The 26,987-nt window shown below is 43.1% G+C and overlaps 2 protein-coding genes across 8 annotated transcripts in view; one reads left to right on the forward strand and one right to left on the reverse strand.

Annotated features, from left to right (window-relative positions):
* The first annotated feature begins 168 nt into the window (after positions 1 to 168).
* On the forward strand, positions 169 to 9,647 carry LOC122617844 (serine protease nudel). Its single transcript, XM_043793857.1, has 15 exons — positions 169 to 474; positions 933 to 1,076; positions 1,128 to 2,948; positions 3,010 to 4,085; positions 4,146 to 4,637; positions 4,703 to 5,036; positions 5,088 to 6,351; positions 6,415 to 6,584; positions 6,637 to 6,750; positions 6,819 to 7,803; positions 7,866 to 8,335; positions 8,393 to 8,684; positions 8,746 to 8,853; positions 8,917 to 9,060; positions 9,121 to 9,647. The coding sequence occupies exons 1-15, from the start codon at positions 456 to 458 to the stop codon at positions 9,536 to 9,538; spliced, it is 7,851 nt and encodes a 2,616-aa protein (XP_043649792.1). The 5' UTR covers positions 169 to 455; the 3' UTR covers positions 9,539 to 9,647.
* A 1,853-nt stretch (positions 9,648 to 11,500) lies between these two features.
* The window catches only part of LOC122617845 (calcium uniporter protein, mitochondrial), a 43,525-nt gene continuing 28,038 nt past the window's right edge, over positions 11,501 to 26,987 (reverse strand). For 3 of the 7 annotated variants that reach the window (XM_043793864.1, XM_043793859.1, XM_043793860.1), the window contains 5 exons: positions 12,822 to 13,053; positions 12,660 to 12,765; positions 12,500 to 12,601; positions 12,242 to 12,445; positions 11,501 to 12,177 (listed from right to left, as the gene is read on the reverse strand). In XM_043793864.1, coding sequence (XP_043649799.1) covers positions 11,941 to 12,177; positions 12,242 to 12,445; positions 12,500 to 12,601; positions 12,660 to 12,765; positions 12,822 to 13,053 — 881 coding nt within the window. In that variant the 3' untranslated portion in view covers positions 11,501 to 11,940. Of the gene's footprint in view, positions 12,178 to 12,241; positions 12,446 to 12,499; positions 12,602 to 12,659; positions 12,766 to 12,821; positions 13,054 to 16,373; positions 16,611 to 26,987 lie in introns of all 7 variants that reach the window. The other 4 variants (XM_043793865.1, XM_043793861.1, XM_043793863.1 and 1 more) reach the window with 3 other exon arrangements.

The following is a 26,987-nucleotide window of genomic DNA, read 5'->3' on the forward strand; positions in this document are numbered from 1 at the left end:
GCAGTTGCCGGGCCGCTTTTCATTAACCAAAAAACCATAAGTTCGAAACGTAGCAGAAAAGTGCAGCAGTGGCCGCTGGAAGTGGGTCGTTTGCCTGCTGATCCACTTTCCGGAAGCCCTTATAAGCGGCGCACTCACCACCGCCGGCTTCAGTTGCTCTTCACCGGGCGGATCGCTCGGAAGTCGTCATCGTCGTCGTCATCGTGGTGGTCACTACCGTTCTGGATTATCGTGTATATCAAATTCGGCCTTTGCGATTGCTTTTTGTGGATTTTTGTTTGAGTGAATCGCTGTAACCCGAAGCTCCTTGTTGCCCGGCCAAATTTAACAAAGTGCTAAACATATAAATACAAACTTAAAGAAAAAATCGGCAATTCTGTGGTGTTAAAGTTCTAGTTAAAAATGTCCAGAGATTAAGTGAAATAAAATCAGAAAGAAAATCAGCACAGTGAATAATGAATTACAACATGGATGGTATGTGTTTGTGTTACTTTGAGATATTGAAAATAACTTCCGTACTCGCTGGCATATAAAAATGAATATTTTTTGCATTACCCAATTAAAGTTTTCACCCACGTCTGTTAACATTTTAAGCAAGAAAGTAAATTCCATAAAATGATCGAAAGTTCCAATTTATTTTGAACTTGTATCAGCATTATTATACAAATTATTGCGAAAGTGCTGAACAGGCCAGAAAGTGCTGACCAAAATAAATAATCAAAAGTGTGTAATTATGTATGTTGAAAATAAAAGTATGTAAACTCAGTTTTTATAAAAACTGCGAACAAGACAATAAACATACAACTATGTAAACAGTTTAATACTTAAGCGATTCGCTTATAAAAAACGATCTTTTAAGTCTTGAGTCAATACCTAATTGTTCTTCGTTAAGGAATGTTGTAACAATAATAATCTTGACCGGATTTCTTCAGAGCTGGAGGCCACCAGGCTGCTGCGGCATCCGCGTCGTTGGTGGAGTATTGGTTTTGGCAAACGGATCGTGGCCATCTCGGTTCTGGTCATCATCGTGCTGCTTTTTTCGCTGATTTACCATGGCCTTGTGGTGGAGAAGATTGGTATGTTTGTAAAAAGGTTTAATAGTTTAATAACTCATGAATCACTTAAAGATCAAGTGCAGCAGATTGCAGCGCTGAATGCCAGGCACCAAGTGCTCTTTAATCAGCCGTTTGAGGAGGATCAGGCTGCCCTGATTGTGAGTCCCCAAACCTTGCACTTCAAACTGCTCGACGAGGACATGAACAAGGATATGGATGATAGCAAAAACCGGAGAAGAAAGCACTTGAAGCAAATGCTGGTTAAGTTCCGGTTGAACAAGAAACATCGCTTGCGCCGTGACTTGCATGGCCTGGATCTGTTGGATCCTGTCCGGATGGAGGCCAACCTGCAGCACCTGTACGCCAAGCTGCGAACCAAAAGGGCGAGAGAAGCTCTGAGCCAACTGGAGCATGAGTTTGTGCGGTGCAAGAAGCATACTCCGCAGGATTGCATGTCCGCCTTCCTGCGCATGTACAAAATGGCAAAGGAGGTTACCGAGAAAATGGAGAAGATGAAGGCCATTATGCGGGAGCAGCAGCCGAAGCTGGAATCAAGCATGGAGTCCTATGAAGAGAGGGGTACTTTCACACCGGCTGATCTGATTCAGGTGACAACTGCCGAAACCACAACGGCTGTGGTAAATGCCACTGAAAAGCCAGCGAGGACTAAGATAAAGCCTTCGAGGATCAGCTGGATCCTCGATGGTCACGATCACGATGAGAGTCCAGTTTATACAGATGGTGCCCCCAAGAAAGAAACAACCAAGGCACCCGAGAGCACCACTCAATTGGTCGAAAATACAACCACAAAAATAACAGCAACCACTACTGAAAGTATAACTGTGGAGAGCACTACGGAGAAGATCAGCTGGATTCTGGATCACTTTGAAAAGCCCCAAGAAATTTTGCGTACCACTGAGGGACCAGGGCAGCGAATTATTAGAAATGTAACCACCACCTCCATGAAATCCGATCCAATACTCGAAACGGAAACCACTAATAGTGATCGCGTGCCCACCACGGAAAGCGGATTGGTATTGAACATAACTACTGATGGACCAGTGGAAACCAGGAACACTACCGCTCAGCGAAAGTTATCTTTCGATTGGATTCTGGACGGAGAGGAAAATGTGGAGCCGGAAGTCAAGTCGACCAACCCTACGACAACCACTACGACCACCACTGCGACAAGTGGTATACTCGAAACCACCATTGTCACCACAGAGCTGCCGAAAATAACTTTCGATTGGATAATTGACGGCAGGGAAGTGGTAGAGCCGCAGGACACCACCACTGAAGCCACTGGGACCACATCAGGCCAGCGTAAGATGCCGTTCGATTGGATAATTGACGGAGATGAAGTTGTGGAGCAGCATGGGAACGCCACCACCACAACCATCGCGACGACAGTGGCAATCAGCACAACCGAAGTCAACGAGAGACTTCATAATTCCACTGCGTATCCCACCAAGCCGAAGCCAGTTAAGTTTGACTGGATCATCGATGGAGGAGAGGCCAGCGGTGAGGTAAGCAGTAGCTCCACCAGCCAACCAAAGTTGACTACTAGGGAGGCGATCAGCAATCCAGACTCGCCACGATCCCCGCATCCGCTGGACAACCCCACCAGCATCGAAAACATGCTGGAGAGCTTTGAGCAACACGAGGCGGAGAAACCCATTCTCAGGGTGCTAAACGGAAATGAATCCATCTCCTCCTCCTCCTCACAAAACGTTACGGATGGCTACGAACGCCAGCTGTGGCTAAAGAAGTTTGAGGATCAGGCAAGGCCAATTCAAGACGAGCTGATAGATACTTTTGGAACCGCTTTGGATGCGAAGGCCCTGGACAAAATGGGACCCAAAATCAATCCGCTCAACGGGCACACTTGGAATGGTGAGATTGATTTCATTATTGCTGCTATATAATAATCAGTAATTAACTATTTAATTTACAGCTGCTGACGCGCAAATTCTAAGTCTTTGCGAACGAGTGGCTCTGCGGATGCGCAACAAAGTCGCCTCCATCCCAGACGGCGAGACCAAGGAGAAGGGTGAAACCTTCACGGCCTCACCCAGTGTACAGTTTACCAGTCGAGCTCCTGGAGGATTCCCGGTGTCCGGTGAAACGATGAAGGCCTCAGCACAGTTCATGTTTAACCCCAACTTCGGAATGCCCAGCATACCCGTTTGCTTCTATATGACGCCTGCCAACTTCCGTATGCCCATGTGGTCGAATACGCCCACATTTATGGGCATGCAGGGTGCGCACTTTGGCGGATCATCCAATCCCGGCGCCGGCATATTCTTTGTGCCTCAGCAATTTGGACCGAGCGGAAACTTTTTCGGAGGAAGTGGCGGATCCGGAGCCGGCGGTCAGGGTGCCAATATCTTTTCGAAGAACGCCTCACCACAGAAACCGTCCAACGGGCAGCAGCAGCAGGTCTACTGCAGCTACATGCAGAATCAAGCGGGTCAGGGAGCAGGACAATCGCAGACATCCAGTCAGCAGCAACAGCAGGGTGGACAGACGGCTTTCTCCAATGCCAACTTCAAGATGCGTCATGCCAATCAGTCGAGCACCGCCCATCAACAGGGACAGATCATCTACGCCAGCTATGTAGGATTGCCACAGCAACCCATCCAGGAGCGATCCAGGTGCCCAGAGCCCGATCAGTTGTCGTGCTTTGGCCAACAGGAGTGCATCGCCGCCTCCAAATGGTGTGATAATGTGGTGGACTGCTCCGATGGCAGCGATGAGTCCGCCTGCACCTGTGCAGATCGCGTGGACGAAGAGCGGCTGTGCGATGGTTATGAAGATTGTCCTATGGGCGAGGACGAACTGGGATGCTTTGGCTGCGAACCGTTGGCCTACTCCTGCTATGAAAATGCAGAGGACTTTGCCAAACGCAATCGATCTACGATTTCCATGTGCTATAGTCGACTGGAGCGCTGCGACGGATTCATGAACTGCCTGAATGGACGCGATGAGAAGCAGTGCAGCATGCTGGTCACCGATGTGGCGGATCATATGGTGATTAATGCATATAGTTTGGATGGGATTTATTCTAAATCGCTTACAAATCTCTTTCAGTCACACGGTGCATCTGCTTCTGAGGGCTATCTCTATCACAATTATCGCGGGGATTGGCATCCTGTGTGCAACAATGGCGAAAAGTGGGCGGCTTCAGCCTGCGAGATGGATGACAACAGCCGAATGGGTCACTCAGCAGTGTTGAATGTCAGTTTCCAAACCCTAACTCTACCGGGTCCTTTCATTGAGCCCTCCCTGCAGGCTGGAGTCCACTTTGCTCAGGCATGTCACGGACGCAATAGCCATGATTCCCTGGTGGATCATGTGGCCTATGTCAAGTGCCCCCCAATGCAGTGCGGCCTGCCCTCTAAAACATCCATGTTGGAACACTCGAAGAGAGCAAAAAGAGCGGTGTCGGATTCGAAGGAAACAGTTGGCGATGGCCGCATCGTTGGTGGAAGCTATACAAGTGCACTCCAATGGCCATTTGTGGTTGCTATCTATAGGAATGGAAAGTTCCATTGCGGTGGAACCATTTACTCTGATCGTTGGGTGAGTTAGAAGATCTAAACTCCATTTAAATATATTTACTTATAGATATTTTTAATTAATATAAGATTATCAGCGCTGCGCACTGTGTCATCAACTATGGCAAGTACTTCTATGAAGTGCGTGCTGGTCTCCTGCGTCGCACCAGTTACTCACCCGCCACTCAGATCCAGCCCGTCTCCCATGTGGTTGTCCACCAAGCCTACGAGCGGAGGAGCATGCGCAACGATCTCTCTCTGCTCCGCCTGCTTAATCCGCTGCAGTTCAATCGTTGGGTTAAACCTATTTGCTTGCCAGACAAGGGAAGAACCACAGTGGGAGAAGATTGGATCTGGGGCCCTGTGGAAAACACACTATGCACGGTTGTTGGTTGGGGAGCCATCAGAGAGAAGGGTCCAAGCAGTAAGTACTGAAGCCATATCAAAATTACTTATATTAACCCGTTCTTACTAGGTGATCCCATGCGCCAGGTTGTCGTGCCGATTCGTAAAAAATGCACTGATCCAGAAGATCAGGCTTCAGAGGACATTTGTGCGGGCGATCCAGATGGAGGTCGTGATGCCTGTCAGGGTGATTCGGGTGGGCCGCTCTTCTGTCGCAGCGTCTCTAACCCAGATGAATTCTATCTGGCCGGAGTGGTAAGTCACGGCAATGGCTGTGCTCGCCCCCAGGAGTTTGGAGTCTACACGAGGGTCACTCTCTACCTGGACTGGCTGGAAATGGCCACCACTCCACGACTTCTGCCCAAACTTCAGCCGCTTCAACTCTGTCCCGGATTCATCTGCGTCTGGGGTGGCAAGCGATGTATTGCTAAACGGCAGCGCTGCGATCGCAACGTTGATTGTTTGGGTGGCGAGGATGAGGTGGGATGCACCTACAACTTCTTGCCAGATATGGTGGGTGGAGTTCGACAGAACATCAGCACCACAACCGAGAGTGACTATCATCCCGAAAAGAGTAAAATGCGGGAAATTATTCCCATTGAAGATGAAGATTTAAAGGCGGAACAAGACGACGAAGAGTTGTGGGAAAGCACAACATCTTTGGAGCAAACAGAAACCACAGAGGGCCCAATGGACTTTGTCTTAACTGAACAAGTTACCTCAACTATCTCAGCTGATTTATCAGTAACAGAAGAAACCACGAGTACAGATTTTATAGTGAGTGATTCAGCCACAAGCCCATCCACTCTAATGCCATCGACGAGAAATCCTTCAACGTGGTTGCCATCCACAAGTGCACCCCCTAATTTGGCACCCACAAATATTGAAACATCAACATTTGTATCCACTACAAGTGAATCTGAGGCTTCAACCTTACCAATTACTGTTGTGCAAACTCCGACTATGCCCACTTCAACTGAGGACTTGAAGAAACTCACTGATTTGGTAACTGAATTTATAGAGAGCACTACATTTGAGGCCACAATGGATGTAATGACAAATACTCCATCGCTAACCACAACAGAGGCTCCCAAAATAGCAACTACGGAGGGAGTGAATGATACAACAACCACAGAAGATACAACCACAACTAGCAGCATTGTTACCTTTACCACCACGCCCATAGCCCCAATCTCTACTACCATGCCAACCACTGTGACCACATTAGCGCCAACTACCACTACAGAATCCGCTAGGACGACAACAACGCATAGTAGCAGCAAACATTCTCAAAAGGATCAAGTGCAAATTCCTAATAAATTTGTGTGCAAGAAGTTGGTTGCCTGTGTGTCATAAATTGTATTATATTGTAATGCTCGTTTGTATGTATTTCCCAGGATGCCTCAAATTGTGGATATAATGATGCGTTGTGATCGGAAAGTGGACTGCGAGGACGGAACTGATGAACTGGACTGCACATGCAGGGATTACTTAAAGGGATCTCTAAAGGGTCTCATTTGCGATGGCAAGGCAGATTGCGAGGACCTCACGGATGAACAGGACTGCGGTAATGACTGATCAAAATAATTTAGTCCTTTGTATTCAAAACACTTTTTTAGTGGAATGTGAACCTAACGAGTTCCGTTGCCCGCTGTCCAAAGCTTGTTTGCCGTTGAGCAAACGCTGTGATAATGAAGTGGATTGCAAGTTCGAGGAAGATGAAAAGGACTGCTGTAAGTAGAGAAATATCTATTTAAGAATGTTGTAGAACTATATCACTTGGCTTGAATGTCCTTTTCAGTTGCGTTGACCAATGGCCACGATGTGCACTTTGACTTGCACCAGCAGCCCAAGTTCAGCAGTACTGGAATCTTCTCCAGAAATGGCCATGGCGTGTGGCGCGTGGTCTGTGCTCACGAGACGGGCTATCACGAGCACCAGGCCAACACAGCAGATGCGGTGTGTGCTCTCCTTGGATTCAAGGGCGCGCACTACTTCAACAGCTCCGAGTTTGTGAGCCAGCAGGAAATGCATCCCATTACACCAGAGTTAAAAGGAGGCAGGAACCGCATGGCAGCTCGAATTCACTCCATGCTCGGTGACAATATTCAATTTACTGAGAACGAGGTCATAACACCGGAACTGGGACCACCATCCGCTTCCAGACCGGAGAAGGATCGCCTGTTGCCCCGCAAGTGTGTCGGCATCTACGTGGAGTGCAATCCCTATTCCAATAAAACCACACCCCTGAAAACATTCAGTGCTGGACAAGCTGTCAAGGAAAAGCCCATTGAACAGGTTCCTGTCCTGTCGCCCACTATCGAGACGCACAACACTCCGAATGTGCATTTTAAGCCGCAAATTCCGGCGATGGTCGTGAATAAAAAGGACGAAATTTTGGATCGTCTGGACAAACTCATCAAGAGCAAGAAAAATAAAACCATACTGGTTAATGAGGAGCTGCACGAAGCCATTGAGGAGCTGCACTGGCCCTGGTTGGCAGATGTGTATATGAATGGCGACCTCTGGTGCATCGGAGTGCTGATGGACAAACATTGGGTAATGGTCCACGAGAGCTGCCTGTCTGGCCTAGATTTGGAGACTCACTACGTCAGCGTTTTGCTGGGCGGTGGCAAAACAAAGCGATCGGCCCACAGGAGCAATCACGAGCAGATTCGGCGTGTGGACTGCTTTGAGGGAGTGCCGAAATCGAATGTACTACTTCTGCATCTGGAGCGCCCAGTGCGCTTCACCCACCATGTGTTGCCTACCTTCCTGCCTGACAGGTGAGTTAATTAATTTGGTTTTAACATTTCAGGACCGTAGTTAATTAATGTTGCTGTTGCAGCTCCCATCAAAATCAAAGCGATGCCAGGCAGTGCATCAGCGTGCTTCATGACGATGCCACAGGACGCATCAAAACAGTAGCCATCACCCGGATACACAATGCCACCAACTGCGATTCCTGCTACAAGCTGCAGGAGAAGCAACCACCGGCCAATCTGATGCGCCTGTTAAATGTGAGTGCCGAGGATATGGCCTCCATTTCGGAGGAGGTGGAACTCATTAACGGCGTGGCCCCCACAGAGCTACCGGCCATTACCAAATTCACCAGCTGCAACCAGTTCGGACTGAAAAATGTGAGCGATTCACATCACAGTCCCAGCGATCAGGGTGTATTGGTTTGTCGGGACTCGCACACAGGCTGGTTCCCAACGGCCTTGTTCAGCTACAACAACTCCGATTGCCACAGTTTTAAACAGCCATTTAGCATTAGAACGTTGGAGCTGGTATACAAATCGCTGCAGGATACCATAGGTAAATCGTTTGTAGCCTAAAAACGCTGCCAACGTTAATTTAAATTCCTCCCAACAGACAAACCCAGCTGCAAAATGCTCCTACCAGCCCCGGAATGCCCCACCCATCGTTGCCAGCTGGGTACCTGTTTGCCGCAGGCTGCGATGTGCAATGGCCGATACGATTGTCATGATGGCAGCGATGAAGATGAAACCAAATGCCGACAGCAAAAGCAGCAGTGTGCCCCTGGCGAGATGAAGTGTCGGAGCAGCTTCAAATGCGTGCCGAAAAGCAAGTTCTGTGACCACATATCTGACTGCGAGGACATGACGGATGAGCCGACCATCTGCAGTTGCTTCACATATCTGCAGTACGTTTAAGGCAAGCAAATTTGCAGGTTTTCATCGCATTACAATTTATGTGTCTTATAGAGCCACCGATCCGTCAAAGATATGTGATGGCAAGCGAAACTGCTGGGACAAAAGCGACGAGAGTTCAGTACTGTGTAACTGCACAGCGGATCACTTTCAGTGCAGTTCGTGAGTGTTATCAGTCAAACGTGGATGTAGTCGCAGTTCCATTTCATTATTTATCCAAAACAGCTCTCCTGAAGATTGCATTCCACGCGATTTTGTGTGTGACAAAGAGAAGGATTGCCCCAATGGAGAGGATGAGCGGTATTGCTTTGGCATAGAGCACCCATTGCATCTGCAGAAGAAGGATTTCTGGTCCAATAGTCAGCACACGTATGCACTAAACTTCAATCTTTGGAAAGCAAACTAATTTGATGAACGCTCATTTTTTAGGCAACCGGAGAAAGCTCCACAGTACGGTCAAGTTATCGAACAGACCTTTGGCATCTGGCATACGAAATGCTTCCCGAAAAGTAAACCCCCACAAGTGGATGAAGTGCGGGAAATATGCAAAAAGTTGGGCTACAATCCATATAGACAGCCCAGTTATCGATTGATTGACGACGAGGAGAACAAAGCCGTGCACACCTACGAGTTGGCGGACAGGCAAGGGCGAAGTTTCAGTAATGAGTCGCTGATGGGCAAGTATCGCGACTCCACGAAGGCGTTAATCATCAGCAAATTCTCGCCCCTTCAACTGAATGACCGCCTTACTTTGTTCCTCAAGTCCAGCAGACCAATTGCCGAGTTGGTCAGGTGGAATGCCACCGATTCCAGCATGTGCTACAGACTGGAGATCAGATGTGCCTGAAAGATGACCACTTTTACTTGGTAAGAGGTTCTTTCGTACTCTCGTGATTGTCCTTTTGTGCGTTTTAGTAGCAAATAAATGCGAGAGCTGTACACCGTTTTATTAATAACTTGGTTTTATTTTAATTTCACTTTACTTGTTATCAGTTTGCGCTCGCATATTGTTGCATGACTTTTATTTCGTTTGATTTTTATTTCAAGCTTGGGATCTTGGGTACTTTCGTAATTTTAGTTTAACAAACGAGTTTATAAATGTAAAAAATCGCATTGGTTGTTATGCCAAAATTCAAACAATGTAATTAATTAATGCACTTAATTAGTGTTGGGTTTCCTTTAAATTCGTTTAAAAGACATAGGTAATTATCGTATATTAAGATTAGTTGTTTATGAAAGAAGGTACTTGAGAATTTTAAGTAATCGCACCTCTTAAGAGCAGTTAAGAAACATTTTGGAAATAAGTTGGGCTCTCTGGCGCATCGTTGGTAATATAATAATAGGTATTAGTATAAATAGTAGGGGCTTAAAGATCATTAACGTCAGTTTAGGGAATGTATAAGAGTACCTACATAATTAAATGTATTCATAAGTCTTTGGCGCTGATTAGGATTACGTTTTAGTGAGAAATTCTAGGAGGTAATTTATGTATAATTCATTAGATAAACGCAAACGTTAGTTGGGACTTGGGTTAGGCAAAATACTTTAAAAGTTATTCGGTTTCGATTGATTAATGTCAAAATCGCTCTGTACAATAAATAATTTCGATTTTATAATTTTAAATTGAATCACAAATGCCATTAAAGTATTATAAGTATGCATAGGTAAATGCTTAGGCTAGTGTTAATCCTTTCGATTGGCGATTAGTTAGTTAGTGTGCGATTTATATGAACCATGTGTGCGTTTCTATACCCAGTACTTCGATTCAATAGAGTATCAACACTGCTTATCATAAAAAACCATTACAAATCAGCAGAAAATCGGACTATGATGAAGAATGCGAGTTTAGTTTGTTTACTTTGTGCTATCTTGCAAAAACCCCTATATTGTAAAGCACTGCTGTAAGTACTGGGTATCTAATAGTCGGTGCTCTCGACTATAGCATTTCATCTATTTGTATATAGTGAGCGCATTGAAAAGCGATGCATGTGTGTAGATTTTCGGCAGAGAGTCCAAATGTCCTCTAATTAGTTTCTAGGATTGGGTTTAATAGCACAGGCAAACAGTTTTCAACACAACCTTTGACAATTCTAATTTTAGGAGTATATAGGTTCGTAGAGTTCGGAAGATAGCGTAATAATGGTAAATTTTTGGAGCCCAACGGCTATTCTATGCTAATGTTAAGCTTCAATTTTGTTCGTCTCGTTGCGCGCAGGGCAAATCAATTTTATGTTTACGTTGTCATGAAACACAGCAGTTTATATATTTACATATCTAACCTACTAAATTACGCTTATGATTTTATTAACATTACTAACTACGATGTCTTTATGTTTCCGTTTCTAAAATCTTAATGGAATAGTTGGTGCGTTTTTATTTACAAATTGATTTGTTCTAGTTGTTCTCATAGTATATGGTATTTTAAAGCTTATGAAGAGTTAGTAGATTTCTTTGGATGAATTCAGATTCATTGATTGATTTGACCACGGATTTCCAGAAAGCTAAACATCCGCGTACCAAATAAACTGTCGTTGTAAATATGTGATGGTAAGTAGATGATTTTTGGTTTATTTAAGTGATACCGGATAGTGATTCATAAAAACTTTAACAATTTTATCGCCAAAATCTTAATTTTGCCAATTGTCCTAGGCAATTTTTCGAGTGGTCTTCCGCCTACAAAATTTCGAGCAGTTCTTTGAACCAATTTCTCACATTTTTGGCCAAAACGTAGGCTCTGCGTTCTACTGGGAAATGCCAAAAGTGAGCCAACTAAAATTTGGGGTAAATAATTGTCAAACTCATAAGGGGATAATAGTCAATAAATAATTCATATATTTTGCTAAAACTTGCACACACAATCGTTGCCTTAGGCGTAAAACAAATCTCTCACTTGCAATAAATAACTAAAGATTAAACATAAAATAATGGTATTAGCTCTAGAACAGCAGGCGTTAGATAATTCTTGTTCAGTTTTATGAATTGTCAAACTGTGGCTTATGCTGCTAATTATTCGTATAATAAACAACTAAACATTTTAGTTAACATAAAGAAAAAAATTAAAGTTGAATTCACACAACATGTGATGCGTCCACAAAATCATCTCTTACTTTGACTACAACATTTCGATCACCTGAACTTCTTTAGCTAAAAGGCGGACCTTTATTTGTTTTCTAATTTGAGGGAGCTAAAATTAGTTTGAGTTTCCGTTTTCCCCCTGTCTCTTCACTGATTTCTGCGAAGTCCTTAAGTTTATTTCCGCTCTGTCTTCTCCTCAGTTAAGGTTGGTGGCGTGTTTTCCTGGGTCCGAACCAAATGCGATGGCAATTGCATGTTGAGCGGGTCGTTGATCCTTCTGAGATTGTACTCCAGCTCCGCTGACTTTCGCTTCAGTTCGTTGTAGTGCTCCACATCGAACTGAACCTTCTTGGCGTTTCTGTAAAGGGTAAGCGAGAATTCGCGGTTCTTCACATCCTCCATCATGTATTCCTAAAATGGTGCAAGATATTCAATTCATATTTCCAGTGTATTGAAAGTTCGCCGGTAAACGTACCCTCTTGGTTACACAATAGTAGGCATACATTGCCATTGTCGTCCCGTAAGTAACAAAATAGGTAACGGGCTCCATGATATCCCAAGAGTATTCCCACCAAGTCAGGCGTGCCAAGATGCCAAACTGCACCGACATCAGGCCCAGACCCATCCAAGTCATAAAGTTGGTACGACGAGCAGCCTTTTTGCTGAGTTCCAGTTTTTTCTGAAAGGGCAGTTCGTTTAAAATCGAATTATATTGAAACTTTGGAAAACTTACCTCTTCCAGCGGTTCTAGTTCATAGCGTAGGGTCTCCAGTTCTTTGGCCAGTTGATTGCTCTTCTCTAGCTGGTACTCTCCGACGTTGAATGCCTCGTAGAGCTGCATATATCATACATATTAGTTAAAATTTTATGAAATGCATTAAGCTATATTTCACCTGAGCAATAACCTTGCGGACATCACCCACTTTGTCCATTGATTCCAGTGTGACCTTGTCACGCTTTGGAGGATTCACATCCAATGTGCGATTGTTGATTTGTATGCTGTAATTACACAGGATTAGTGCATTGATTAATTTTGAAATGGAAGAGCTATTCACCTAAAGGAGTCATCCAGCAAACTTTCGATGGTGCAGGACGATGCGATTCGCACACCATGCCTGTTGATCACCGCAGCTCGATCGATGCCCCGATCCTCAGCTCTGAGCATGGCTAGCAGATCTCCAACGTTGTGGGAGATCGGTTTCAGTGCAAACTGGCAGAGTTCATTGCGACTGGGAAGTCGTACAGTCATGTGTGGCATGCCGTTCACGTATTCCACATAGATGTCTTCTAGAAATACATAATAAATTTGATATATATATATCAACAACTCTACTAGAAAATAAATCGAGATAACAAGGCCTTAGGGAATGGCAGACATTCCTAGTTGTAAATTTTCCGCTGGAGTTCTAGCAACTTCCTTCACTTCCCCAAACAGTTTCACCAGTCGGATGTGTGCCACACTGTGATGCAGTTTTCCTCGGTTTTAATTAACCAAAAGCCACTCAAGGTTGTTCGCCAGCCTGGCTCAATTCGAATGCAGTTAGGCGTTCGAATTGCTCGCTGAGGCGTAACTCCTGGCACGCCTCTTTTGGAAGAAGGTGCAACAAAGCCCAGTCAGCAGGCAGTTTGGGCTTGGAAATACATAGATGACATAGTGGATTTTGACAAACATTTCAATTAGCGGCATATAATCGCATTCCAGCTGCAGCTTCCCCCTGAAGATGATTCGCAGTTTCGGGTAGTCAGGCGGCCAAGAGAAAAGTTTTCACTTTGTCGCATGTGGGATTTATGCAGCCATGAAGTAGCACAAACATATATTTATCTGTATCGCTGCCACTCATGCAAGCAGCCAGCGATGCAACCACACGCCAATGCAACCACCAACACAGCACCGCCAACATCTAATAAAGATTTTCTTCTCATAGTTTACACGGAGAGAAATTACTAGGAATGTGCAATAACAGATTAAATGTTTGAAGAGATAATAGGTATTTATCAGGCAAGCTTTAAAATGATAAAAATGCTTTGATCTTAAGATATTGAAAACCTCAAAAGTGGCCATCACTACATATAGTATTTTACATATGGAAGATAAAGGAAAACATATTTTCTCAATAACTCCGCCACATTTCTGGCTGTAATTTCTCCCTGTGTATTAGTTTAAGTCGCCTTTACCAACTGGGCTTGATTGTGAGTGTTAGCTGGGTCTGTTCAACCCATTAGCAATTGTAGTCGGCGCCAAATGTGGGTAAGTAGTGTTGTTACTGTTGATGTTGCTGTTGCTGTTGCAGCTTGGCTAACCGTCGAAGTCGATGAAGAAGTTGGCGCTCATTGCTCGCTGGCTTCTACGATGATGATTATTTTCATGGACTTTGATTTTTTGGGATTTTAAACATTTTATGTTTTCTTTTTCTTCGCTGCTGCTTCGCCTCCTCCGTAGGCTTCTGCTTCTGTTTCTGCTTCGGCTTTTATTGATAGTTTCAGATTTTTGTTTTAATTTTCAGTTAACTTTCAGATTTTCGCGCTAGCAGACGTGTGCGTCTCTAACTCTCGACGATTGAGTGGCGGATAATTTGTGTGTACGTGGCAGTCAAGACAGCAGTAAATGCAAACCTATTTAATATGATTATTCTCAATTGAGCGATAAACTGTGAAAATACATATCGAGTGTGGTGGTAATAAATAGATTTATTGGACTGTTATCGTGCGGACAGCAGTTGTTGAAAGAGACATTCTTCGGGTGATAAATGAAGAGGCCATATAACATTCGAAAAAGTTTAATTTACCAGCTATGACAGCCGTCAGTAAAAAGTAATAAAGTTTGTGCTGCTGTCAGAGATTTTGCTGGCCCACAAAAACACTAAAAACATAAAGGAAAAACTATGAAACTACCTTCAATACCTGTGCATATATGTACATGTGTACATCATATATGTGGCCACAAGTTCTGAGCAAAACACGAACCAGAACCGCAGACAGCAAACGTGCTGACATTGATAATGCCATGTCAGATGTTCGCCCACGGCGTCGCTTTGATAGGCCGCAACTTTGCTTCATCAAAACTTAATAGCCAGTTTCCGCATCCCTGCCAAAACAAGGCTAACAAGTGTCAGGCAACTCGCACAAAAACCCAGCCACAGTGTACAGTGTAGAGTGTATAGTGCATGAGTGGAAACACGTGGTTGGCAAACCAAATGAGACCAGGCGACCGCTTCCGTTCGCTTTCGGAAATGCAAGCGGCAATCAGCCCACAAATTTATAACAGTCGCCGCCTCTTCGTGTGGCAGGGTGTTGCAAATGCACAGGTGCAGAGATCACATCAATCAACTCCTTGTTCGAGGACACTATATTAAGCTGTAGCAGATCCTATAAAACAATTTCAAAACGTGACTTCATCCTTAAGATTACTTTCAGAATTCTTAGGGATTTGTTTTCTGGCTTTTGATTAATGCAAGATTTTACATGAAAATACTTTTAAATGAGTGAAAATAAACTATTATTTAAGTTGTGATAACCCAGTTTTAATTCTCTGGGCACAACCTGTAAACAAAGGATACAGGGAAATGGGGTTTAGGTAAAGTGGATTGGTAGAGTTCTCGGAAATAAACACAGCACTCAAGTTTCGCTTTCTCGATAAGTCGGCGACTTACTCCACCTCACAGCTTAAATTATATTTTTCTAGTTCACGACGCAATCTCGAAAAATGTCCTGTAGCAAATGTGTTGCAGACTTTCGGGCTGCCGTGATTTCCATATGTGAGTGGAAAACTGCGAGCGAAATATCTGAGGCAAGTGCTGGTGCGTGTGGGTGTGCATGAGCATTGCATGATTACATGGCCGTGTCCTTTGCCTCCCGCACACCCTCTGCACTGCCGGCAAAAATCGTCCTTTGTGCATTATTAAAAATTCCGCCAACCGCCGCCTCGTGTTTGCATTATTTTTTGTGATTTAATTTTTTTGTCGTACATTTTCAACAAGTTTCGCGTGCCAGGTTTTTCCCACCCCTTAGCCTGCCTGTTTTGTGTGTGCCCCTGCATTTAAATCAAATTAAAAAAGCCGCACCCCAGAGCGGCGGACAACATTAAATAACTGCATGCATAAAATATTCGCCAAAACATACGTTTAAATTGAACCATAAAAAAAAGGGGAAAAATCACGCCAAACTAAAAGGACACAGGAAGCGCAGGATCGAGCGATTAGCGGGTAAGTTGGGCGGGGCTTGGAGCTGGATGGCAATGACAAAGTGAAGACCACAAGGTTTTCCGTGCCTCAGGCGACATTTCCGGTTTGTATTATTTTGTTTACAGTTTTTTTTGCTAATAACACTAGTTTACCAAACTTAAATTTCAAAAGTGCCATTTTTAAAAGCTGTCGTAGTTGAAAATTCGGAATATAAAATACAAACTTTTTTTAAACAGGTAATAAAATTTTTGATTACTTCCATGAAGTTAAGTTTATATTTTGTGGTCCAATGCTTTCAAAATAAAAACTTCTCCATCTTTTTTATATTCCAAGAACGCTCAACTACAGCATTTTAATGGCCGTTTTAATGGCGAAACGAATGTAAACTAGTGTTTGGGGATTTGAAGTGGCCCCAGTTTTACCTACCATTTTGTTGAACAGTGTTTTCGGGGGCGTCAGAGGTCGTGTTGGAATTATTTACGAGCTCCCCAATGAACACCTCCGGCGACAAATTGGAACCTGTTGTTCTTGGCAACGTTGTGGCGTCACTGCAGGTGGCGGATCTTGTTAGCCGCTCGACTAGGACTTGTTTTCGCCCCGATGCACTCAGTCCGAGGGCTTTTAGCCGCGTCCTCAGCTCGGTCAAAGTGAGTCGCGTGATATCTGGGATGATGGTTATGAATAGGAGTGGGCATGGGCAGAGGCGCAAAAAAGTAGGTGATGAAATAAAAAAGGAGAAACGAAAAGAGAAATTAAACAGAATTTTCCATCCATTGGCCTAGGTGCCAAAATGACTGGTCCACCTTTCATTTTTGAATTTTTTTGTATTTAATTTTTGTTTTTTTTGGTAACGAACCAAAAGCAAGCAGCACAGAAAGGTAGCCCAAGGAGTCTCGCCCACAAAAAGCGCAGTAAAAATGATGGCACGTGCAGTTAACGCCGCCAAAATGCACATAAAAAAGCGAGTTGAAAATGTGTTTAAACAAAAATAAAAAATACAGCAGCGAAAAACAGACGTGAATGGCGAAAAATGTTGATGGAGCGGCATTCGCATTCGAGGGAAAAGCTGGGAAAAATAAAAAATAAAGGAGCCTCTGGCTTGTCACAACATTTTCTTTATCGGACCCGGAAATGACACGTACACACAAAAAAAACAAGAGAGAACGCTATAGTCGAGTTCCCCGACTATCTGATACCCGTTACTCAGCTAGTGGAAGTGCGAAGGCGAGTCTTCAACACTGACAGTTTTTTTCGGTTTGTGGGCGTTAGAGTGGGCGTGGCAAAAAGTTTTTTGGCAAATCGATAGAAATTTACAAGTCAAATACAAAAATGAAAAAATATCATAACATTTTTCAAAATTGTGGGCGTGGCAGTTTTGGGCGGTTTGTGGGCGTTAGAGTGGGCGTGGCAACAAGTTTTTTGGCAAATCGATAGAAATTTACAAGACTAATACAAAAATGAAAAAATATCAAAACATTTTTCAAAAGTGTGGGCGTGGCAGTTTTATGCGGTTTGTGGGCGTTAGAGTGGGCGTGGCAACATGAATCAACAAACTTGCGCTGCGTCTATGTCTCTGGAGTCCGTATGTTTAATCTCAACTTTCTAGCTTTTGTAGTTCCTGAGATCTCGACGTTCATACGGACAGACGGACGGACAGACGGACAGACGGACGGACAGACGGACATGGCCAGATCGACTCGGCTACTGATCCTGATCAAGAATATATATACTTTATATGGTCGGAAACGCTTCCTTCTGTCTGTTACATACTTTTCAACGAATCTAGTATACCCTTTTACTCTACGAGTAACGGGTATAATGAGGGGCGGCAGAACGGGAGTGTGGGTGTGGGTGTGGCTGTAGGCGTGACCGAAGACCATCAAAAGAAATGCAGGCACATTAAATTTAATGCCATTGTCACTCTCCAAATTAACACAATGAATGGCAGCCTCTGCTGCCTTCGGTTTGATTGCCTCGAAAAGGCTGAGTGAGATAAGATGCTTTCCAAAGTGCAAGTAACCAAGGCAAAATGGTGAATAATAAATGTTCTAGAAATTATTTATTTTAACTTTAACGTTGCAGCAAAATCCGTTAAATGCTTAAAACTCCATTTATTAAAAAAGCCATCCCACTGCCAGTACATTTTACGCAGTATTATGTTTATTCAATATCCCATTTTCTGCATAATACTTATTGCTTTTAATAACTAATCCAATTTCCCCTCCACTCCGCGTTTTCCTGTCGCCTGAATTATGTGGCCACAGTTAAACTTTATGCTGCGCCATCTAAGCGGATAAAAGCCCTTCATCCTGCTTTACATTACTTAAATTAAGCAAGGGCGCCACCGAGAGCCAAAAACAAAACATGAAATAAAATGGGAAAACTTCCAAAGAGGGAAAATATGCGTAAGCCGAGGGCAAACTGATACAAAAAGCGCCATTTCAACAACATTCGGGCATCCGTAAAGCATCGATGCGCCTTTAAGCTCATAAAATATTTATGAAATTGCAGGACAGCAGAAAATCTTTTGAAATATCCACTTTTATTTGGCCCTTTTTTATGGTGGTTGTTTGTTTACTTTCAATGTCAGCCGTAAAATCACTGATTTTCCGAACCAAATTATTTGCCTGAAAATCGATTTGTGCTTATTTTTAGAGTATGACCATATTACTCAGTTTATATTGCGTTGAACTTGAAGACAACTGAATTTTCTTAAGATATATTTGCAAGTTTGATGCTATTTTAAGCCCGCCAGGTAACCGCCTTTTTAATGAAAAAAAATCCACGGAAAGCGCTGAGAGTTTTGCGGAAAACTCAACAAGCTTGGGAGATTCTGTGGGTGGTGTTTTGTGTGGTGTGTTTGCATACAAAAATTAAAGAGAGGGTACCGCAGAAACCACAACCTCAACCGCTTTGCGGGCATTGTGTTTTTGCATTGTGCTTAGGCCTTTTAATATTTCACTGCATTTGCTCCTATTTTATTCACCTTGATCCCATTCTGCGCCATAAGCCAAAGGCAACTGCGGAGTTTGCACAATAATCCCAAACTGCGGGCCAAGACAAACAGCGCGTAACAAAGTGCTGCGGATGCAGGCAACTTCAATGCAACTTGGTCGAGTGTCTGGCGCACAAAAGTAGGCAATGCCTTTGCACATTTATTTTTTTGGAGCGGCACATTCGCAGAACTCAAGGACATAGGATATATTTATGACCATGAACACTTTGCCATTTATAGTCCACGGCAGTGAGAATCTGTTTTTAGAGGCTCCATTAAAAATTGAAATGATCTATAAGTGCAAGGCGGGCCTAGCAGGGCCACAGAATATGGTATGCTTTCCACCGGGGATAATGCATTTGTCTTGTTTAGGACACAACTTTAGTATTCCATCTATAAAATGTAAAAACAAGGCTGCAGAGTACATTTGCTAGATAATTTGGTTTTTAGTAGTGCTAAAAGTTGATGATGATGGTTAAAATATGACATATTTAGCAAACGTAAATATTTTGAATATGTCTGGAAACCTTTTAACTAAATTTAAGTATTTTAAGTATCTAAGATAAAGTATGAAGCTTCAAATTAGTACCACACTTCCTGGCAACGCAGTTTAAACCATCCATATAATATCTTCGCATATCCTGTGCAATGCTATTAAATTTGAGTCAATGCAAGTCCAGCAGATCGCTCTCTGTCGCCCAAAATCGATTTTCTTGCACTTTATAATTCACTGCCTTTTAAAACAATGTCCTGTGTGAAATCTCCGCTTTGAGGCGCCCTCCCCTCGCCCGAACAACTTTGCTCTTCACCTTGGACTGTGGACGCACAGAGCGGAAATTGTGTTTTTCCCACTACACTGATTGCCACTGTATGTGCGGTATGTAATTCCCGGACCGGTGGGAAAACAAGACATGTATCCCCAAGAACGCTTCGTTGAACTCTTTAAGCACTTCACTTGGGCGACAACGAGGACATTGAGGCCGTCGAGTGGCAACACTTTGAGTGGGCCAAGTGACGTGTGGAGCCCCGGAGGATGCTTCTCCTCCTGCTCCCACTTGGTCGCTTATTAAATAGATAACGCCTCCGCCATATGTTGCTCCGTGTTTCGCAGTTTGGTGTATATTTCAGTGTGTATATTTAGTCGCCTCGAGCAAAGTTTATTAATTGCACAAACTTTACGCAAATGAAATGTCAAGCCGCAGTTTTATTATCTTCCACTTGCAGGCCGCCTGCCCCCGCCACGAAACTATTAGCTACGTGAGCCCTCCGTGGAAGGTCGACCTTCGAGTCCGGCACATTTTGCACGTCAAAATAGGCTCCGGACAGAGTCACAGCCTCTGCTATGGCGGCACGATGGGCAACGGATATTTTCGAACGTCACAAACGTCGTCGTCGTCACGCCAGCGGGAAAAGCGGTAAGTGACACCCACCCAGCTACACCAAGTGCACTCAGAAAAATAACACAGACTGTGCTTTAAATACTCCTTCCTGTGATTCAAAACTTAAACCTAAAGACTTTAAAATCTTGATTTATGTAGCAAATTGTTGGTTTAATGGATAACTTGTAGGTTAATGTAGTGACGACATAGAATTCAATAAAAAGCTCGTGTAAATCGTGACGTTTGCCTTCCAGACAAATGAGGAAACCTCACCCGCATTAGTTTGCCGAGTGTAACAAGGATCCTAGGTTATAAGTCAAGTACTCCGGAGGAGGGGGAGCTAATAAAATATCCTTGCAGACGTATGTGACGGGCAGGGTTTCCTGGGAAGCCATAAAAGTTGCTTGCGTGTGAGTAACCGCCGACCCAGTTCCCTTCCCTAATCAGCCTCAACTGGACATCGATATTTATGTCCTGCGGTTCGGGGAAAAACACATTTTGTGGATGTGACAAATGGTCGCCTAAGACAGAAGGGTTAAAAAGTCGGTCATTTAAGCTTGGCCTGACTGGGCAACTTTAGTATTTAATGAAGTAAGGATTTGCAAGGAAAAGCTCTCGGAAAGCCTCTGAGGGCATTTATAAATGTTGAGCGGCAAAAGTCACATTTTAAGGTTGACTTAATCAAAATAAAGTTGCCAACTCTTCAAGCGATAAAGGCGCAGCGTTAGAACTAAAAGAATGGTAAATAATAAATGGTTTTAGACAAGAGAAAACAGTGAAAAACGAAGTCAAATAAATTTGCAGGTGTTTTTGCTAAAGTTGAGGAAAAAATATTTATCAAAAGTTTTGCGACGGTAAGCATAACGCAAAGAGGTCGCAAAAATCATGAGGAAACTTTCTGGCTGAGAAAAAAAGTGGAAATGGAAAAATAATTTGTGATGATTTCCAGCAAACATAATTAGTGAGCTGCTCTTTGGCGAGGACTTTTAAATCGATTTTATTTGCGAATTTAATTGACGCTGCGGAAAAAACAAAGAGCTTTGGCTGTCCGCCGCAAATGGAACACTTTACCAATTAATTAAATGGCAGAAAAGCCAAATGGAGGACGCAATTGAGGACACGGCCAAATAAGAACGGCAATTAAAATCGCCAGCGGCGCCTACATGAGAAGGATACTATAAATACTGGAATAGATGGACGGGGCGTGGCCTGCCGCCCAGTATGCATCCATTCAGTGTGAGTCCTTTTGGGGGCGGGCTTTGGCCAGTGGGCGTGGGCGTGGCAGCTGCTCCCTGCCGACAGCTGTTGGCGCTGCTCAAATTCCAATCTGCCGCCATCGAAGCGGCGAAGTGCATAAGCTCCCAAAACTGACGAGGGTGGCCCCGAAAAGCAATTAAAAAGGCTTTCTACATATCTCCTTCGATGTATGGGTGGCTATATTGGGTTCCAGTCTATAATAAGCATTCTCGGAAAGTATTTTCAATTAAGTTACCACAACTGGGAATTCTAACTAAGATCTCATAGCAACTTAAAACTTTCTGATATAAAAAGCACTATAGCTTTTCTTGAAATTTCTATTCAACCGCAAACGTACTAAATCTAAAATAATAAAAAATAATTTCCTACGGAAACATGCACGAATAGTATTTTTGAAAGTCACTGCAGATTGCATAGAGCATTTTCAACCTCAGGAATATCAGCAAACCCCACTTTAAAGTCCCTGCTGTATTAAGCCAAAAACCAATGGGAAAATTTGGTCGCTTTTTTTTTGTGCTCCGCAGCCAGCAGCAACCGGAAAACATTTTCCCACTTTTCGATACATTCCCCCCTTTGCTTGGCCAAAATTGAATTGATCCCGTTCGCAACCGAAAGTCTTGTTTTGTTCTCCCATATTTTGCGCCATTATTTCGACGGCGTTGTTTTCCCTCCGCTGCGGAACGCACACGGAGTTTCTGAAAAGCCGACAGGCAGTCGGCTTCATTTGCATATAGAATGCGTGTTCCGAGGGGCGGTGGTAATGTATCGACGGGATTTTGGCAACTCGGGAACTCAGAATCGCGGAAACGGAAGATGAATAGAGGGTATGTGGGGTCATGTGGGCGGAAGTGTCTACATGAAGATGTTAAAGATACAACAGCGATTCGATGACAATTTTTTTTTTTTTTTGGCCACTGGACCAGTAAACACCAATCGATTTATGCATACGGGACAGACGGGCACGGATGGATGTGTCAATGGGGGCATGGGTTAAGATTAACCTTAGGCAGCCTTCAACATTTAGTCACGTATCATTGGAGCTCTACATTTTTATGGTAACTGCTATGTAAGGGAATGTCTTTGTGTTTGCACACTGAAGAGAAATCCAACATATTGACAAAGGTCCTTTAAACAATTTCAAAAACAGATCTTGAAAAGGGTAATAATAAAATCACAAAGGGGTTTTAGCCTTTTGGGAAAAGTCTTCTAGCACCTTACAGATATTAATGTTACTCTGAATCTTTTCATTATGTTTTCCTCTTTCTGTAAATGAAAACTACAAGCTATGAAATTGTTCAAGGACTCTTTTGCATACTATGTTTTTTCTTGCAGTGTATATGGGTGACGGATTCGTACAGGTACAGTGTGCAGGTGCTTGTACAGAAAGTGTGTTTGTGTTGGTGTCAGCATTACGTGTTAGGCATACTTCTCTGTACTTTTCTCTCTTGGCCCTTCGAAGTCTTATTCAACGCTGTCAACTCACCTGTAAATACAAAGGTAAAGTGGAGAGAAGATCGTTAGAGGTGTTGTTAAGGCGCAATAAATTTCAAAACTTAGATGAACAAATTGGATTGACTTTCAGTGTGGGCGTTTCACGAAATTCTATTGCATACTTCTGCAAGGACATACAATTTTTTATGGCCGTTCGATGTTCATTAAAAAAGTTTCAAGCACATTTTGGCATGCCAAAACCGAAGCAGAAAATAGAACAACAGCAACGGAAAAAACTAGCTTAACTTTCACCAAATTTAATTTGACAGCAGCAAAAATAGTAATTGGAAGGAGGAAGAGTAAAACTGTCTGTTGTGAGTGAGTGAGACAGACGAAGGATGGCCAGTTTAGCCTCAAACAATTTACCAATTAGAATGTGAAAAAAGTTGGTACGTTTGTGCCGTCAAAGTAAAGTACGAAATAATTGCATTTTTTAACTCCGCCCACAACGCCTGCGGTTTATGACGACGACTGTCTGGCTGTATAATAAATATTTCACACTAAATTGCACATTTAGAATTAAAAGTGAAAAAGGAGCAGCGAGCCAAAGGCAGCTAAATGAAGCGAAATGGGCCTAACAAAAAGAATGATGGAGAGCCCACAAATTGCCGCTGAATGTGTGCAAATGGCAGCAGAAAGGCGCTGGGAAACCCAGGGAAATAAAGCAGGAGTTGAGACAATTTCCGCAAACGAGCCAGGACAAGAAAAGGCAGGAAAAGCGAAACGCCTAGAAGCAGGCTATACAAATTTGCCAGCCCACTTGCACGTGTATGTGTGTGTGCAAGTGTACATGTGCACAGGAAAAAAGGCGTAACGAGCGAATATCGCTTTCCCCGCCCAGCTATTTAGCCCCCCTTTCCCCCTCACCCCGTTGCAGCTCAACAGACATTGAGATTGTCAATGTCTGGCGGAGCGTATAACATTTTCTCAGTCTCGTGTCTTGTGTCTCGTGTCTGCTGTCTGATAAATTCTGCATCCCAGCCTCCAGTCTCCATCATCTGTCCGATTATCTCGCCCAGATTTCGCCTTGCACATGCAATTGATTAATGCCATGCACAAATTGACAAGCGAACAGAAACAGCTACCGGCTACACTCCTCCAGGCCCAAGCTAATCTTATTTAGTGGAGTACACTAGGACCTCGGAGCATTGCCAGGGGTGGCGGATTACGGGGTATTTTCATAGTCCTAAAGTTTTTCGCAAGCCATTAAAAACTATAATTATAAAAGATGTGCAACTTCTGTTCCATTAGCTTTCTCCTGCAGTTACTAATTTCCAAGTAAACAAAGTACAAAACTTTTAACCCAAGTTTACATAAAACCGTGATTTTTATTCTCGAGAATCCGCTCCTGAGTGCATTTCACTTATCCATTTGCGGATCCATCGCCTGACTGGCTGTCGAATCAGTAAGCACATGTGCACCTCCAGCATTTGCATATCTGACTATATGAACACACTGCTTTCTATTTGTTTCACGTGTTTGCATTTTCCTGACTGGAAATAAATATTTACCATATTGCAATAGTTTCCCTGGCTTTGCATAATGCGGCACAGTAAAAATAATAATAATAGAAGCACATTTAATATTTGAATAGCTTTTTATACAAATTAAAACCACAATTTTTAGAAATAGGTGGTCAAAAGACTTTAGTTGTAAAACTGAATGGTATTTTTTTATTTTTTGCCAGGAAAATAGTTATGCACTTGATACACTTGTCGACCAATATTTGCCTTGACTTTGGAAGCCATCTGGTGCTCGGCTTGGCCTAACAAGATGTCATAGTGTTTCCATAAGCAGTGCGAGAATAATTCGGAATAAAGGAACTTTTAGCATCCGCCCTGCATAAATGTATGCATGCTTGTTTATGTGTCAAAACAGCGTAAACAAGTTTGCAATTTTCTGAAAGGCAGGATGAAAAAAAAAACTAAGCCAAACAAAAACAAGGTACTAAGTTGGCTTTTATGCACTGCGCGGCTCTATAAGTAGAATGGAAAGGACAACAAAAAAAGTAGAAACGAAAGGCATATGTTGTATTTATTGTTTGGCTGCACTTTCGCAGCACTTTTCAGCATTTGCTTTGGTCGCTTTATTGCATTTTTGCAGCCGCTTTGGCAACTTTAAAGGCGCAGAAAAATACACAAGTTGGAACATTCAACAGAACGCTTATTTTGAGTGAAAGCTCTGGTGTGGAAAAGGCAACTAGACATGGAGAAATTATTTTGGAGGATGGGAGAGGAGAGATGGGACTTGGGAATTCAAGAGATCCTGGCCACTTGTGAGAAGCGTCCACGAGTCGCTAAGCATTGAAGATTCCAGCACAAGACTTATACTAAATGCAGAATGGGTGCGAGAAGATTTGCAACATTTGTCCTAATTTTAAAGTTCTCCATGCCATTTCGTTGCATTTTCAAGATGCACTTTGAACTATTTATGTAGCTCTGCTTCGCGTTGCCTTTTTTTGCTGTTCATTTACTAAAGTGTTGCCTACTGCAATGAAAAGACGCCAGCAATTCAAAGCTTAAATTTGCATTTTTTTTAGAGCTCTTAGTGCTTCGTAATTATTACTCTTGAATATTTAGCAGTAAAAAGTATTGTGTACATCGTGAAAATATAAACAGCGTTGAGCACTTGGGAAATACAAATCAGGGCTTCCATTTAATATATGCAGTAAGAAGTAAGTAAGTGGGGATCTGTCTATAACTTCGAAAGTGCATGACGATACCTCTGGCAATTGCAAATTGGCCCAAATGCATTGTTGGCTTTTCTGGCTGTTTCTTCGCCTGCGAGACACGCAGTTCCATCTCGAAACACGTATTCGTATAAAAAATTCCGCTGGAGGATTTAATTTGATGGTGCCAGAGGGCAGAAGAGGGAAGCTTTTTAGTTCAAAGGATCATCTGGGGTGCACAAGTGTAATTCGTATCAATTTATGCAGGACGTGATGCTGCCTCTGATGTTGGATAAATTGGCAGAAACGTTTCTTTTTGGGAAGAGCCAAGAGAACCCAAACACTATATAGTGGAAATAGAAAGCACTGGTGCTTGGAAGGTATACTTGTGTGTAATTTATTTCTACTCATTCATTTTTACTAACTAATTCCATTAGAGAATCGAGAAGTGAAACGAAATCAAGCCCAAAGTTTTTACAGGAGAATAAATTGAACTATATGAACATTTAAACTAATACTTCCGCAGATATAAAAAATTTCTTGTTTACATATAATAAAGTTGCATTACAATGCTTGAGATCTCTGCATATAATCATAGGAAAACTATATTATTTCACACCATGCCAATTAAAATTGCTATTACTCCATCTGCGCTGCCGGTCAACTTTTAGAACTTTTATTTACCAGTTCCGCTCAAAGGCCATTTAAAGTATTTCCGAAAAACCATCGCCAGTCACACTTGACTTATTTCATTACACACACGCCAAAAAGCCGCTCACTTGCCGCAAAATAAAAATCGTATATCGTGTTTATAAATAAAAGTTCTTTTGTGAGCGCTGCTGCAATGGAAGGGCTCCCAAAAAAAGAGCCCAAATTATTTCATTGGTCACGCTGGCTGGTCAGAAAGCTGGATATATGTACGTGTGAATATATAGTACATAAGCCGAAAGATTGGGGCAGTCAAAACAAAAGGCGACAAAACAGGAAGCCCATTCCCACCAGAAACCCCAATCAAAAGCCCGAGCCATGCGTGCATGGCAACCAATGCGACGACCACGTTGGAAAATCAAGTCAAATGAAAAAGGGGAAACTCTGCTCGCGACACATGCGTTCATCGCGGCCACATGTCACAACATTAAAATCTCATTTTGAGCTGGCCAAAACCAGCGAAAGAGACGGCAACAGTGGCAATGGGAGTGGGAGAGCGATTCGGCCCATTTGGGAGCAGTTTCTTGTTTCTTTTGCACCGC

Source organism: Drosophila teissieri, chromosome 3L (genome assembly GCF_016746235.2).
Source record: "Drosophila teissieri strain GT53w chromosome 3L, Prin_Dtei_1.1, whole genome shotgun sequence".
NCBI lineage: Eukaryota > Metazoa > Arthropoda > Insecta > Diptera > Drosophilidae > Drosophila > Drosophila teissieri.